Source organism: Diadema antillarum, unplaced genomic scaffold (assembly GCF_040938485.1).
Source record: "Diadema antillarum isolate AM-2024a unplaced genomic scaffold, OU_Dant_1.0 seq00001857_RagTag, whole genome shotgun sequence".
In the NCBI taxonomy this organism is placed as follows: Eukaryota; Metazoa; Echinodermata; class Echinoidea; order Diadematoida; family Diadematidae; genus Diadema; species Diadema antillarum.
The window spans coordinates 122,413-138,658 of NW_027272529.1; the positions used below are offsets into that span (position 1 = coordinate 122,413).

The following is a 16,246-nucleotide window of genomic DNA, read 5'->3' on the forward strand; positions in this document are numbered from 1 at the left end:
AAGTGCTAATAATAAAAGGCGACATGCCCCAACTTTATTAGTATCTCTTTGTTTTACCTTGTTTTTGGATATCTCAGCCATTTCAAAACCGATTTTCATCGAATAAAATTTTGATACCCCTTAGAACCGCATGCTCTTTGACATCTCATAGAGTGGTTTCTGAATATCTCACAAAACTTTAAAAGCTAAATCTTCACCTCGACCAGAACTGTACACACCCTTTAAGATCTTTGAGAAACATCTTTATAGGGCCTCGTGATTCCATGCACGAATGACAGTGTCGGGTGATATAGTGTCATTATGAATGGATCTCGAGATTCATGCACACTCACATCAGTTCCTTTGATGTACCGTCTTCTCTCCTCTCGGTACTGTCTCGCGTCTTACAGTGTATATACGTGTGGGTAACTCGAATGTGTGTACGAACGTGTTGTCCTTGTCATATTTTCCCGGTACACGTGGTTCAGTGAGCAGTGTCCGGGCACTAGCATTGGTATTCTATATTTTTTTCCCAACCGGTGTATCTCAAAATAATTACATGTAGAATAGTATATCATTTACTCATTATTTATCTAGCGATCCACGTCCGACAAGCTTTGCTTTTTAGTGGATCACTATTTTCCATAATCGAATTTATTTTCCGCTCGCCCACGAAGTATTTATACAGTGTTTTTCCTAAATATTGTACATGTTACAATTATGTTGTTCTATATATTTGTCTCGTATTACATGAACCTTTTGCAAACGTTTGAACAATATTATTTCATCACATGTATACTTTGTACTATGGTTTTTTTTTTCGATGATTGGAAATAAACTATGATTGAATTGAATTGATGTCTCACTCAAAACCGGGGGTGCTGAGGATGCTACGCACCCCTTAGATTTGTTTGGGGGAGTCGTAGCTGCACCAATGTGTAAAAATGGATGATATGGGTATAATATCACAACATGTATTATCATAGGTCTATATACTGTGATTGATAAATGAGCATATATATCACGCAATAATCAAAAGGAGGATCCAAGAGTTTGAGGAACAGCTTCCCGTGTTTTTATGTTTTTATCGAAGAAAAAGCATAACATACAAACAAGAACAAAACAATACACGCATTATAATTTGATACAATCAAACAATTGGCATTACAAAATGAACTTATTAAAGTAGATGCCAAGATTACATTTTTAGGCAATGTTATACTCTGTTTTTGTTTTACACGAATATAAAGAGAGCAGTGAAGAGAAAGAGCGTTTAACTTTTTGGAATTTACAGCGATATATGAAAAAAATTTGTGCTGAGCAAAAAGTAAAGGGTTAGTGATGATACAAGTCAACAGAGGAGTGAGTGGGTGAGTGACAGTGGCATACTATATAGTACACTGACTGTGACTACAGAGCACTAGCACACGAATGCCCTCTATCGGCTGCTCAAGTAACGCATCGTCGCACAGAATTTATGGCAAGCCAGCATAAAAAATATCAACATCGGTCTTTCATCTTAAAATAAAGAAGGAGAATAATTGTTATCTTCTTTTTTTTTTTCACTTTCATGAAAAAAAAAATTCACACATTTTTTTTTTGTCAAGAATTCGTCTGTATCACAACATCTAAAATAATTCACTTTACACAATAATCTATGAAAAAAATCATTCATTTAGTTTATAACAATTGATTCTTTTTTAAAATAAGCCATGCACCTTATTGTAAACGTTACTTTTTCAGTACCGTATAGGTGCCTACATGCTATGGTCACGATGTGCAAGAATACAGGTATGTACCCATTAGAGCAGGAGAAACAATTCTTTTTGATAAAATGCAAGAATTTTGAAATTTTAAAATCATTGTAAAATAACAATGAATTAATCATAAGTATTGTGAAATGGTTGTGATTTTTCTTACAAATCTTGTGTGCAAAAATGTTCTGTGAAGCCCTGAGAGGGCCTTTGCCACAACACCGGCGGCGGAACGTTTGCTGTGTGGGAGGGGGCCCCGAAGTGATGACACCTTATGTATTCCTTTGTACACAGTGGTAAAAAAAAAAAAAGTGGGGGTGCCGGTGGGGGGGGGGGGGGACCCCCCCCCCCCCCCCCGGTTCCGCCAGCTACGTTCAAAGTACTTCACCACAATCATCTCAAAGTCTCTGGCTGTCTTGTTCGCTTGCGTGCGCACGTGGCCATAATGGTGAAAGATTTTGTTCTTGTGAGAAAAAGAGGGATAAATTTCAGAAAGAAAAAAAATCAAGAGAGATATTTCTTCCAGAAATTGATAGAAAGCTGTAAGGATTAGGGCTTAGAGAGATAAATCATGGTAATGAGAAAGACAAATAACACCCTGGTGTCTTTAAACAGACAAAACACTTTGTGCAAATACGATTTACAAATGGAGAGTGATTGTGAAAAGACAAACAATTCGTAAACAAATTGATTCATGAAAAGATGTATAGTTTGCAACCTGATGAATGATTTATAAATGGCAAGTGGATTTCAAAAAGACAAACTATCGTGATGAACAGGCAAACAGTTTTAAAAAGATAAATTGTATATATAAAAAAAGAGAGTAATGGTTTACATCTGGATATCAAAATCTGGACCTGGATCTGGATGTGTAGGATCAATGATGAATTTTAAACCCTGTGTCGTAGTTTATTACGTACCTTTCTAGAATACAATGTATGTTGGGTTTTGTGACCCCCGGCCCCCGGAAAATAATATAATTGTTTTCAAAAATGAAATTTTGTAAGTTATACATTTTTGGCTTGCCATAGCCTACTGTGCGTAGTCGTCAGGGTCGCGCATAACCAAAGATTTAACCGGAGTACACTGTACGATACGAGTGTAGTGTGCATAGCATGCATGATAATTATAGATTGTCAACATTACTCATGTGCAGCGTTAATGTGCTTAGCATCTACCGGTATCATAGCATTCACATTATTGCACTCACTACATAAACATCAGCTACAGCTAGCTGCAGATCCTGTGCTGCATGCTAATGATCTTGCAAACTAGGCCCGGCTCTAAATCCTTTCGGCCATCTTTTCTTCGGGGAAACTTCAGCTGCCTAAACTTCCAGACTTACCTTCCGTGCGTGGTGCACTGGTGCAGTGGTGGTATAGCGTTTACAGAGCAGAGCAGGGCAGAGCAGAGTCTCGCTACCTTTCTGCGGAATCTACTGCCTGGGTTAAATACAGGTGAGTGATGAGAGCCGCAAATTTTAGGCCTAAAGCAAAACCTCAGTCTAACGTTACAGACCAAAAAAAAAAAAAAAGTCCACTGCTGCTGCTTTCTCAGTCCGTAGGTAGTCAGGGCAGTGCGGGCTAGTAGAGTAGTAGTGCAGTGTTCCTAATATTTGTGAATGATATCTCTGGAGATGTTGACTGTAAATGTGTAAAATTCTAGAACTATCACATGAGACTGTTTGCAGACGATGCCAAATCAAATGCTGGCAATCAAGGGGTCAATTAGGCTCTGCTTGAGTCTAAGTTAAGTCTAACGTAACGTTTTTCGTTAGTGATCCTGGTGATACACAACACAGTTCTGCAGCCATATGCAGGATACCATCCACAAACTTGAGGTCTGGTCCCAGATATCGATATGGCAGCTCAAATTCAATCACGGGAAATGTCATGTTATGCACCATGGTCGTAATCCTCGGCGTCAATATCATCACGTCAGGTGCATTCAAATGACAAGAATGATCTGTATGTTGACTACGTTGAGGTTATTGAGACGTACAGTCATAGAGGTAAATAAAGGATTTCGGGTATAAATTTACTTTTCTCCTAACCTCAATTTTACTCTTCATGTACACAGTGTAGAATCTACACAGAGTAGCTGCAAAGGAAAATAAAGTAGGTCTAGAGTAAAATATCCCGTTTGCGGCAGTTTAAGCATTGTTAAGGGTTTTTCCAACTTGTAAACAAATCAGGCAAATTATTTTCAACCATTTCATATATCATAGACAAGATTATTCATTAACGCAATTGTTTTCATGAAAGAAATTTACCATTGACCAACGCAGTTTTCATGATTTACGAGGGCAAAACCCGGCACAATTTTCGCCGATAAGGGTGATATGCGATGTAGTATTTCTGCTTGCGGCACGATGTACAATCCCTATGCAATACGCGCGTGCTCCGCGATCTTTAGCTGAACGCCTTCACATGTCTCGCGAACATTGCGTAAGCGCCAATTCCCATTGCGAAAGCACGTGAAAATAGCGTGCGCACATGCATTGGCCGCAAACAAGATCGCAATTCTGGCGGTGTTGTTGATGTCTTTCTCATGTTTTTCTCATTTTTTTTCGATGGTAACATCCACTTTCCGAAAAAAATGGCGGCCCACATCGGCTCGCGAAAATTCTATTTTACGTGAGGATATGTTTTCAAAATCCATGAACATCGAGAAAACGACAAAAAATCCCGTTTCTTGGACCATTGTTTCTTAAGTTCTGTTTTGTTAAGAAGTACCGAAAATTTCATTTTGGATGCGATATGTTGTCATTTAGGTGAGAAAATTTCACTTTCGTCAGAGATCGTGCCCATTTTATCGGTTGGTTTTTGTTGATTGCTAGTGTGTTAGTATATGTGTAGTGTGCATGTAACAGTGCAATGCTGTGTTTAGCTGTATATTACCGTGTATGTTGTACCTGCCGCGAACGGCTGCACGGCCGCTTACTGACGCAGTTACTCTAGACTAGATGTGCCCAGGTTTGGTACACTTAACTGTTTTTGAGAGTATAGACCTAGTTCCAAAATAGATGAAGTCTTGAGTGTATCTTTTGGAGCATTGTGTGTCAATATAATGACATTCTAAATGTATACTTAACAAGTTATTTGACTATGAGAAAAATTTTGCAAAAAAATTGGTTTTTATGTTACCTTCCTTGGTGCCATGATTGGTAATATTGGTACAGCTCGTCCTTGATTGGTACACACCCATGATTTGTATACTATAGGCTGTAATACAACTTCATTCATTTGCACCCATTAACATTATCACCCATATATAGGAATCATGTAATTTAGTAGATGTACCAATCATGGCACAGTGCTGTCTGGAGGCAAGGCTGACAGTAGTATGTAAATATCTCTGTGAGCTCACACTAGTCATTTGTAATCTGGTTGCTGTTGACTGAACATTACGACCAACTTCACTGGCACAAAAGATGACTATTCACCATTCAGTGCGCAACAACTGGTAAATAGCGGTCCAAAATGAGGACCATGTCTTAATTCGTCTGCTAATTTCCAGCTTGAAATCTAGTTTGGCAAGAGGTCATTAAGATCAAAAACTTTTTGTGAAGCTTTACTCGTCTTTGCTGCCCTGATTACTGTGAATTTTAAGAGAAAACAGGCTGCATCTTTCAAACATGATATGCATACAATACAAGGTTATGAATTATTTATTATAATGTAGCTTCAGTGTGTCAAAGAACATTAGACTAGATTAAAAGTTACAGAAAATACTTGTATTTGATAGCTTATTAAATACAATTCATATGATGCAATTGAACCTTTGGAACCGGCTCTGGGAAGGCGTCATTGTATATCAACATTGACTCTCATGTTGTCACTCAAAACAACTCACTTCATTGGAGCGTACTGTGTTCGCAACATACACTGCCTGTGCAATCTGAAACTGAAGCAATATTATGCGATGCATCTCTCTGGTAACCAAGAGCTGAAATTTAGTGTAGAGATCTACAAATGATTTACGGCAAGTTGAATGAAGTTGGTTGAGAAATGCAGTTCCTAAAGCACACACAGACTTGCAGACAGAGGCAGACACACATTCACACTCACGGCGCCCACACACGTTTCTCAAGGGACTCCTTTTTGCTTGCCATAATCATTTATTTTTAGCTCCTGGTTAATTTAATACTTGAAAGAAACCTCACATAAAATCTAATATTAGATGGCTAACTACAAAAGTACCAGGGTGCTACATAACTTTATTTTACCACTTGCCCGGTCGGTCAAGCAAATTTTCAAATTTGCTGCAAAATGCTTGCCCGAACATTAATTTTACTTGCCCGAAAAGAAAGTCCAAAATGTAAGGAATAACAAAGAAAATCTTGTGTTAATCAAGGGCTTAATAAAACAAAATCATTTGAATAAATAGCACACATTGATTCGCATGCTTAAACACAATAGAGTAACAAACTTGGTCCGATCATCGATGTGTTGCTGGTGCATTGCATCATAAGTTGGAAAGTTGCTGAAATGTTGTTGCATCACTAAACAAACATTACATATTGGGCTTCTGTATGGTTGACTGTGAGTTTGTTAAGGGGGGGGGGGGGGGAAATAAATGGGAAAAAAAAGTGGCTTCAAAACTTTTTTCAAGTATTTGTTATCATTGTTCGAAAACACTTGCCCGAATTTGATTTTTTATTTGCCCTGGGCAATCGGGCAAGTGCTTATTTAGCACCCTGTAACTACAGTGGTCATGTACAGTTTCAGAAAATAAGCAAAACAAGTAGGTGCCTAATGACAATGGTGTGTTTTTGTCAATATATTATTATTGTTATTATTATTATTATTATATTATTATGATTGTTATTATTATTATTATTATTATCATTATCATTATCATTATCATCATCATCGTCATTGATCATCATAATCATTATCATTTTATTTGTATTAATTTTCATTTCATGTTATGATTAATTATTATTATTTTTTTAGCTCATCTGGGTGGGACGGTTCAAGTGAACTATTGTGCTTGGTCACCATGCATCTTCATTAACAAATCAAACATACTGATTGAAAACACTATCATACACCAGACCAATCATATACATTTCTTTCCTATTCTATTCAATCCCCTTTTCTCTTTCTCAAAATAGGTCTTGGCACGACAAGTACGACCGTAGAACCTGTAACTGTTGGACTGTTCTAGTGCTGTGTGGTGTTCCAGCTGCCATGGTTTCGTAGCCAATAAGAGACAAAAATATCCCTGTGCTCTCTTTCATATGAACTCTTTTTGGGGGAGAAAACAGCAACCATGAGCAAACCAAAGCTGGAAAAGACGGTCTACTCTGTACCAGGGTAAGTCTGACTTGTGTCCAGGTGTGTGTTTTGTGGTGGATATTACATTGTACATAATATAATGGCTTGAATCCAAAGAGACATAAATCCAGAGCTTGGGAGAAAAGCTCTAATGAAATGTTAAAACTCAACATGTTTCGAACATTGAGAATTGAGGGTTTCCAGGATGAACACTGCACTGTGGCTTTCTATAGCTCAGTCGGTAGAGCACCGGGCTAGCAATCCGGAGGTCTTGGGTTCGAATCCTGATGAAATCCTATTTTCTTTCCTCGTTTTTCCACTTAATGTTAAAACTGTGAAATATTATATCCACGAGAGAAGAGAGCAAGAAGATAGAGAGAGATGAAGAGAGACAGAAGGAGAGAGAGAGAGAGAGAGAGAGAGAAAGAAAGGGAAAGGGAAAGAGAAATCAAAAGTGGGAGAGAGAGAAAAAAAAAAACAAAAAACAAATCACTGTACTGAGATTTTTCATCTTGAAGTGAAGAGTGATGATTTAGAGGTGGAAAGATCTGTATGGCTTTTATCCATGATTTGGCAAACCTCATCCAAGAGTTTTTACCTTCCCACTCATGAGCACATACTTTTTGTAGCAAGCCACTACAAACGAATATTTGTTTGACAATTACATTATTATAACACAGCGCTATCCACAAACTCACAATATTAATGGAATCTTTATGAGCTACAGTGCCAGGTGTTGTCCAAAGCTGGGCTGGCAGTTGTGTAAATTTAGCTCACAAGTGTCCCACCTCAATTCAGGGCCAATAATTCGTCAATAATGCACTGATATGAATGATTCCAATGATAATTTTGTTGTAGTACTACATAAAGAACAAAAAAAAAAAAAACAGTACTGGGATACCAGTGAGAGTTAGCACTCTATCAGTGGGCCAAGGGGTGGGGGGGGGGGGGGGGTCCTAACTCATAGTTTAGCATCGCGTGGACAACATTCTTGTTGATAGGAACTTACAATGTGATAGGTAAATGTAGTTATTAGTTACAGGGGGGGGGGGATGTGGGGGCAGTTAGCCTGTCCTCGAGGATAGCTACAATTTTGTACCTTCCGAGGATAAGCTTTGTTGTGTGAACACTCGTGGTTTTCATTTCATTTCGTTTATTTGCATCATTCCACAAGGATAAAAAACACATGACATACAAATCAAAACAATGTTAACACAAGGTATTGTTACATTCATATGCTATACAAATCAGCACAAAGTACACAACTGTAATGATGAAAAATGGAATGCACATCACATGAGAAAGCCTTTAAATGGCTTGTAAGACTATGCATGCCTAATAATGTATAGAAACAGATTTGAACTGAGAAAACAAACAAGCAAACAATACAGAAACAAACAAACAAACAAACAAACAAATTGACATGGTCAACATACATATTAAGGATATCACCCAAAATCTAAAACCGATACTTTCATATGGAACTTCAGTATAAACTCAGAAGAATCTTTTTATACTGTTTTTAAAAAATATTATTAAATTGTACATTAAAAACATGGTTCACATTCAAATCATTCCACAATACAGGTCCAGTATACCGTAATGAATATTTGGACTTATCATTTGAGAAAGACCATTGGTGAAACTGATGACATGATCTAGTATAATGAGTGTGGACATCAGCATTAATCATGAACATATTCATAAAATACGGAGGGAGAGTTTGTGAATGATAACGTTGCATCAACGAGGCAATTTGCATCTTATTCATATCTGTTAACTTCAGAGTTTTCAATGATTTGAATAATTCAGATGTGGGCGCTTGATATGTAGAGCCAGTGCAGATATGTATAGCCTTCTTATGTAAAACTATCAACTTTTGCAAGTGGGAAGAATATGTATTCCCCCAGATAGAATTACAATATGTCAAATGTGATAAAACATAAGAATTATATAAAATAAATAGTATAGGCTTTGGCAATTCATATTTCAACCGGTTTAAAATTCCCCCAAAACGAGACACTTTTGGCAAACAGAATTAATATGTTCCTTCCAACTTAAAGTGCTAGTCAATGTGACACCAAGAAAATTTCCAGAATCATAAAACATTAAAGAATCTGAATCTATTTTGACAGACAGATTGCCAATATCCTGTTGCGCACCTTTCCTTTTTCATATAAAATATATAATATACAATAAAAACAGTAATGGCCCAAGAATTGAGCCCTGGGGTACTCCTGTACTAATGATTTTTTGTGTGGATGTACAAGAATTAAATACAGTGTATTGTTTCCTATCTAACAGATATGATTTAAACCAGTCAAAACAAACGCCTCGTATTCCATAATGGTATAATTTTTCCAACAAAATATAATGTGAAAGAGAATTAAAAGCTTTGGATAAATCCATAAAAGCTACAATAACTTTGTTCCCCGAATTTAAGGGGGCCAGAGCTTACATGTATCCTCAAAGATCCTCAAGGTTTGATAAAGATCACCATCTGAATGTAACTAAATGTCATTGCCACTTCAGCTAATGCAATAACTGGTTGCACGGCGTGACCATATATTACTATATATAGCATTTTTACATTCTTCAGTGACTCGAACTGAGGATGAATAGCCTTTGCAGTCTTTGCCTGAGGGAATTCCTGTTTCATAGACTGAAGATTCCATATCTAGTTTAAGAGTCTGAGAGAGAAAAGGCCCAAGAGACTGAAAATCAAAAAGGAACCTATACTCAAGATGTAAGGTCACACTGATCAAAGATTTCATTGCATTTCATAGAAATTCATTTTTAATTGTGACAAACACACAGACACCCACACACACATGCATGCACACATGCACACCCAATGACACACATGCTCAAAAACTTCATCAAAGAATCTAGTGTACATCATTAGTCAAAAATACACACTTTGCCTTCAAGCTAGTTACAAACCAAGTTAAATACACACAGATATTCACCCAGGTATTAAAATACACACAGCCATTCACTCAACTCCCCACATGCACTCCACCCCCCCCCCCCCCCCACGCACACACACTTTTCAAAAACCGAAGTATTGCATACATGCACACCCAACCCCCACTTAGGTATGTAGTACCATACTTCGTAAAAGACTCAGATGTAACATATTTACTATACAGCGTGTCCCAGAAAAAACGAAACCGGGTTTCCATGCAACTTTTTACTATCGAAGTCATAAATTTTCTTTAAGAGCTATACATCAATGGAAAGATAAACTTTTCTTCTTTTATTTGATGTACAACTTAATGTTCATTGTTCATGCATGACTGAGTTAGAACAATGAAAAGTGGTGCTACCAAATTTTCATTTGCACGCGCAAATGGTGACTTTAAGTGAATTTTTCAGACTTTTAACGTTACGTTTTCGAAAAACGAAGTTCTTAACCCAAATATTCTTATCTTCTTTCATATGAGACCTTACGTGTCAAATATGAATAACGCACCCTTAAGAAAAATATGTATGAAAGCATGCTTCATTTCTGCCAATTCTACGGATAGTCGAAGAAAACAAGCATTCAGCTCTCCCGACATAGCATTAGACAATGGGCTCATCTGCACCATTGCATTCACACGAAACAACCGCAGTGCTACAGTGAATGTTGTTGAGGGGGGGGGGGTATTTACAGAGAATGCTGTATGAGACGGACAGCCCTTTGTTGTCATCTACTTAGAATAAGCTATGAGACATAACCAATAATTGAAGACTAATATCGTGAGTATTCTCAGGCTGCACGCAGTCCAGTGGCTATTAGGGAAATCTTACATCAATGATACACATTTTGATGATTTTATACCTCAAACTTATTTCACTGTTTTCATTCCTCTCTACATTTCCCTCACGCGTGGTTAGTCCGTCATCAGTGACAGGGTTTTGAAGTTTTTGAAGGTGGAGGTGAAGCAGAAAGAGAGGGTTCTTCACTTTATTTATCACTGAACTTGTGCTTCTAGCATTTCAATGGTACAAGTGCAGGGCAGAAAGTCGTCTTCTGTTGTTTGGTTTGTGTGTGTGTGTGTGTGGGGGGGGGGGGGGGGGGGCTCGGAAGGCTTTTTCAGTTACTTTCCACCCCCTTCACATTCCGCTAGGGAACACGCTTGCTCTGTGGTTGGATCATGTGCTAATTTACGACCCTATTCCGAACCGTCTGTAACATTCCCTTATAACCCCTCCCTTCATGTTTGTGTAAATTCATTGAAGCATGAAGGCCATTGTTATCTGCTCAGTCGGGCAGGCGTAGGGAAAGCTAACTGACTCCTCAATTACTATCCATCTTTCTGAGTAAAATGGAAGCATATTTTCAAATTTAGTTTTCTCGAGCAGGCGTAGATATTTTTTTTTAACGCATGAGATGTCATTTGAAAGGAAAAAGAATGGATATTAAGGCTATGATTTCATTTTTTACAAAGGATTGCCAAAAAGCCTAAAAAACTACTCCAAAGTCGCCATTTGCTCGTGCAAATGAAAATTTAGTAGCATTACTTTCTATTGTTCTTACTCAGCCATGCATGAATTATGAACAATGAGTTGTGCATCATATGAAAGAAGAGAAGTAAGTCTTTCCATTCATGCATATCTCATAAAACAAATATAAGATTATGATCGCAAAAAATTGCAATGAAACTCGGTTTCGTTTTTTCTGGGACACGCTGTATATCAGTGATTACTATTACCTTCCAGTTGTACTCTTGTTAGAAGAATATGTTCATATGGAGCAATACCCATTTTATTGGAAAGTTTCAAGGATTTTGGTGGTTGAGTACATAAAGGAAACATACAGAGGTGAATTTTTTTGAGTTTTTAACCATTGCTTTGCATAGTGCTGCAATAACCGTTATGAATTCCAAAGCTTTTATAGCTTATTATCGCAGATTTAATAGCAGCATATCGCCCAACCTGCGAAAGCACAAAACGAGTCTCTCATGGTTCATGCACCCAACGACAATGGCAACCCATCCCCCTCATACAATGTAGCACAATACAGCAAAGAAGTTTACCTGGTGGAAAAGGTACACCACAGCACCATTCAAGGCCCAATCAGAGTGATATTCAGAGCTTAAAGGACAAGTTCACCTTCATATACATGTGGATTGAGTGAATGCAGCAATATTAATAGTTCAACACATCATCAAGAGTTTTAGGAAAATCAAACAATCCATTTAAAAGTTATGAATTTTTGAAGTTTCTGCTTGGTCACTGCCAGATGAGAAGACTACTACAGCTTGTGATGCTACATGCGTACAATTATATATTAGAAAAAGTAGAAGGAAAATTCAAGATATTTTCACTTTCCCGCGTAATAAAAGAACACTTGACTTCCCTCTTTCAGAAGGCAAAGGGGAATGATTACCCTTAACATAATGTCAGTGACGAGTCGAGGAAATGTGCACTTTTTTCAAAATATTCACTTTTTTCTAAATATAGCATTTTTACATTCTTCAGTGACTCGAACTGAGGATGATGAGCCTTTGCAGTCTTTGCCTGAGGGAACTCCTATTTCATAGACTGAAGATTCCATATCTAGTTTAAAAGTCTGAGAGAGAAAAGGCCCAGTAGACTGAAAATCAAAAAGGGACCTACATTATGTAAGGTCACACAGATAAAAGATTTCATTGCATTTTATAGAAATTCATTATACCCCCGCCAAACGAAGTTTGAAGGGGGTAATAGGAATCAGCGGACGGTCGGGCGGTCCGTTGCAAATCTTGCGTCGCGAACTACTTCCTCAGTTTTCAACCGATTCCCATAAAACTTGGCACAGATGTGTGCCTTGGGTTGTAGATGTGCAAGACGTATTTTTTGACAGTACCCAAAAGTACGTTGCCATGGTAACGGCATATTATGGGCAAAAATGGGTACAAATCTTGCGTCGCGAACTCCTCCCACAGTTTTTGATCAATTTTTATGAAATTAGGTACAGATGTTCATCTGAATATGTTAATGTGCAAGACACATATTTCCGCAGTGGCAAAAAGTGCGTTGCCATGGTAACGGCATGTTATTGGTAAAATATAGGGCAAAATGCTTCATGGCAAAACTGCTTCATCAGTGTTCTTCCAATTCTCATGGAATTCATGTTGAATGTTTGTCTTAGGATATAGGTCAGCATGACACATTTCTTGACAGTGACAAAAAGTATGTTGCCATGGTAACAGCTCACATATTATGAGCCAAAATGATGGAAAATTTTGTGTTGCAAACTACTTCCTCAGTTTTTGCCCAATTTCCATGAAACTTGGTACAGATGTGTGCCTTTGGTTGTAGATGTGCAAGACGCATTTTTCGACAGTACATTCGAAAGTACGTTGCCATGGTAACGGCATATTAATGGCAGAAGATCAAGGAAAGATCTTGCGGATTTAACTACTTCCTCAGTTTTTTGACCAAAGCTTATGAAATGTTGTTTTGACCAAAGCTTATGAAATGTTGTTTTGACCAAAGCTTATGAAATGTTGTTTGGCGGGGGTATAACCAGTCGCTGTAGCGACATTTCTAGTTTTTGATTGTGACAAACACACAGACACCCACACACACATGTATGCACACATGCACACCCAATGACACACATATGCTCAAAAACTTCATCAAAGAATCTAGTGTACATCATTAGTCAAAAATACACACTTTGCCTTCAAGCTAGTTACAAACCAAGGTAACTACACACAGATATTCACCCAGGTATTAAAATACACACAGCCATTCATCCAACTCCCCACATGCACTCCATGCCCCCCCCCCCCACACACACGCTTTTCAAAAACCGAAGTACTGTAAAAGTGGAAATTTTTGCGGTGTTGAAATTTTCGCGAATTTCGCGCAACCAGAAACTAGCGTGAAAATAAAAGCATGTGAATATTTTTGTTTGCTGTATGTTCCTGTGCGTGATGTCTTTATTCCGCGGAATTAAAAACACGCGAATCTCTTCTTACCCGGCCAAACGCGAAAAATTAGTCGCGCGAAAATATCCACTTTTACAGTATTGCATACATGCACACCCAACCCCCACTTAAGTATGTAGTACTTCATAAAAGACTCAGATGTAACATATTTACTATATATCATTGATTACTATTGCCTTCCAGTTGTACTCTTGTTAGAAGAATATGTTCATATGGAGCAATACCCATTTTATGGGAAAGTTTCAAGGATTTTGGTGGTTGAGTACATAAAGGAAACATACAGAGGTGAATTTTTTTGAGTTTTTAACCATTGCTTTGCATAGTGCTGCAATAACCGTTATGAATTCCAAAGCTTTTATAGCTTATTATCGCAGATTTAATGGCAGCATATCGCCCAACCTGCGAAAGCACAAAACGAGTCTCTCATGGTTCATGCACCCAACGACAATGGCAACCCATCCCCCTCATACAATGTAGCACAATACAGCAAAGAAGTTCACGTGGTGGAAAAGGTACACCACAGCACCATTCAAGGCCCAATCAGAGTGATATACAGAGCTTAAAGGACAAGTTCACCTTCATATACATGTGGATTGAGTGAATGCAGCAATATTGTAGTTTGACACATCATCAAGAGTTTTAGGAAAATCAAACAATCCATTTAAAAGTTATGAATTTTTGAAGTTTCTGCTTAGTCACTGCCGGATGAGAAGACTACTACAGCTTGTGATGCTACATGTGTACAATTATATATTAGAAAAAGTATAAAGAAAATTCAAGATATTTTCACTCTCTCGCGTAATAGAAGAACACTTGACTTCCCTCTTTCAGAAGGCAAAGGGGAATGATTACCCTTAACATATGTCAGTGACGAGTCGAGGAAATGTGCACTTTTTTCAAAAAGTACAATTTTGTGAAATTCTCTTTATATTTTCCTTATATATCGTTGTACACATGTGACATCATACACTCTAGCAGTCCTCTCATCCAGCAGTGACTGTGCAGATATTTCAAAAATTCACAACTTTTGAACGGATTGTCCAATTTTCCCTAAATTTTCACTGATGTGTTCTCCAAATATTGCTGCATTCACTCAATCCACATGTATCTGAAGGTGGACTTGTCCTTTAATATTGAAAAGGGAAAAGCGTGTTGGTGGACACCTGCCATGCTATTATCTTCATTGTCAGTGGTAAATAAAGTGTGTCCGTCTAGGGGCAGACTGGCTGGAATCCATACGCTGACCGTCGAACCAGATCAGACAATGGCTGTGGTTCCACTCCTGAGCAGTTCAGTTACTATCAGTGTGAATCGTCTTCTTGTAAATTTCATATCACTGCATATATGCCACATATTTTGCAAATTGAGACTTTAAACACAATGCCACCAGTTGTTGCATTTCCAATCAAGAACCATATTGACTACAATAGAAAAGCTTTCAATGTTCTGCCTTGGAAATACTCAACGGACCTGTGATAAGGCAATACTTGACAAGTTTATGATCTCAAATGCTGAGTATAAAGTGTACTGTCAATATAATATAATGTGATATAATATAATATACTTATTTTGTATTACGTTATAATACCTATCATCCCTCTTGGAATAGAGTGTAAGGCCACCAGTAAGATTTCTCCAATCAGAGTGGTCCTGTGCCAATCCCCCCCCCCCCCAAGGTATAGCCCCGCCTTCCCTCCAGGTACAGTGTACATACACTGTAGACCCGCCTCCAGATGTCAGGCTCTCTCAGTCATGTCCCAGATATTTCTTGGATGGCTGCATTTCCTTATGCCCTGTTGGTTTCAACTGAGTGCTGCCTTTGTGATATCTTAATTAGTTTTCAGAGGGTGTATCCTAACCAGTGCCTGCATCTGTGTAGTACATCTGTATCTTTCTGTCCTATTATCTGCTGGCTTGTCCTTTCCCATAACTCCCTGTTGCTGATCAAAGCTGGATGACGCATTTTAAGTATTCTCCGTTGGCAAGATTTGTTAAATGTCTGAATTCTTCCTTGAATCGTCGCTGAGATCCTTCATGTTTTAGCCCAGTGCAGTGGTACAGGTTTTCACAAGTGTGGTGAAGATCTTAATCGTTGTTTCAAAATGTGTATGGTTGATGATCACCAGATGTTCTTTAGCTATTGAAGACTGCCCTTGCTCTGCCAATTCTTACCCAGTATCTGCATCAGTTTTTCCTGATTTGTCTACGTTACTTCCCAGGTAGGTGAAACTTTTCACTTTTATTGAATATGTACCTCCCAATATGACTTGGTTTATGTTTCTTGCATTTTTATTTCAGGTACCTT

General features: G+C 38.0%; 1 protein-coding gene across 1 annotated transcript in view; it reads left to right on the top strand.

The window, feature by feature from the left end:
- Nucleotides 1–6,851: 6,851 nt before the first annotated feature.
- LOC139712788 (cytosolic carboxypeptidase 1-like) overlaps nt 6,852–16,246 on the top strand; it is a 60,746-nt gene continuing 51,351 nt past the window's right edge. The window contains exon 1 of the mRNA XM_071624579.1: nt 6,852–7,054. Coding sequence (XP_071480680.1) covers nt 7,011–7,054 — 44 coding nt within the window. The 5' untranslated portion in view covers nt 6,852–7,010. The remainder of the gene's footprint in view (nt 7,055–16,246) is intronic.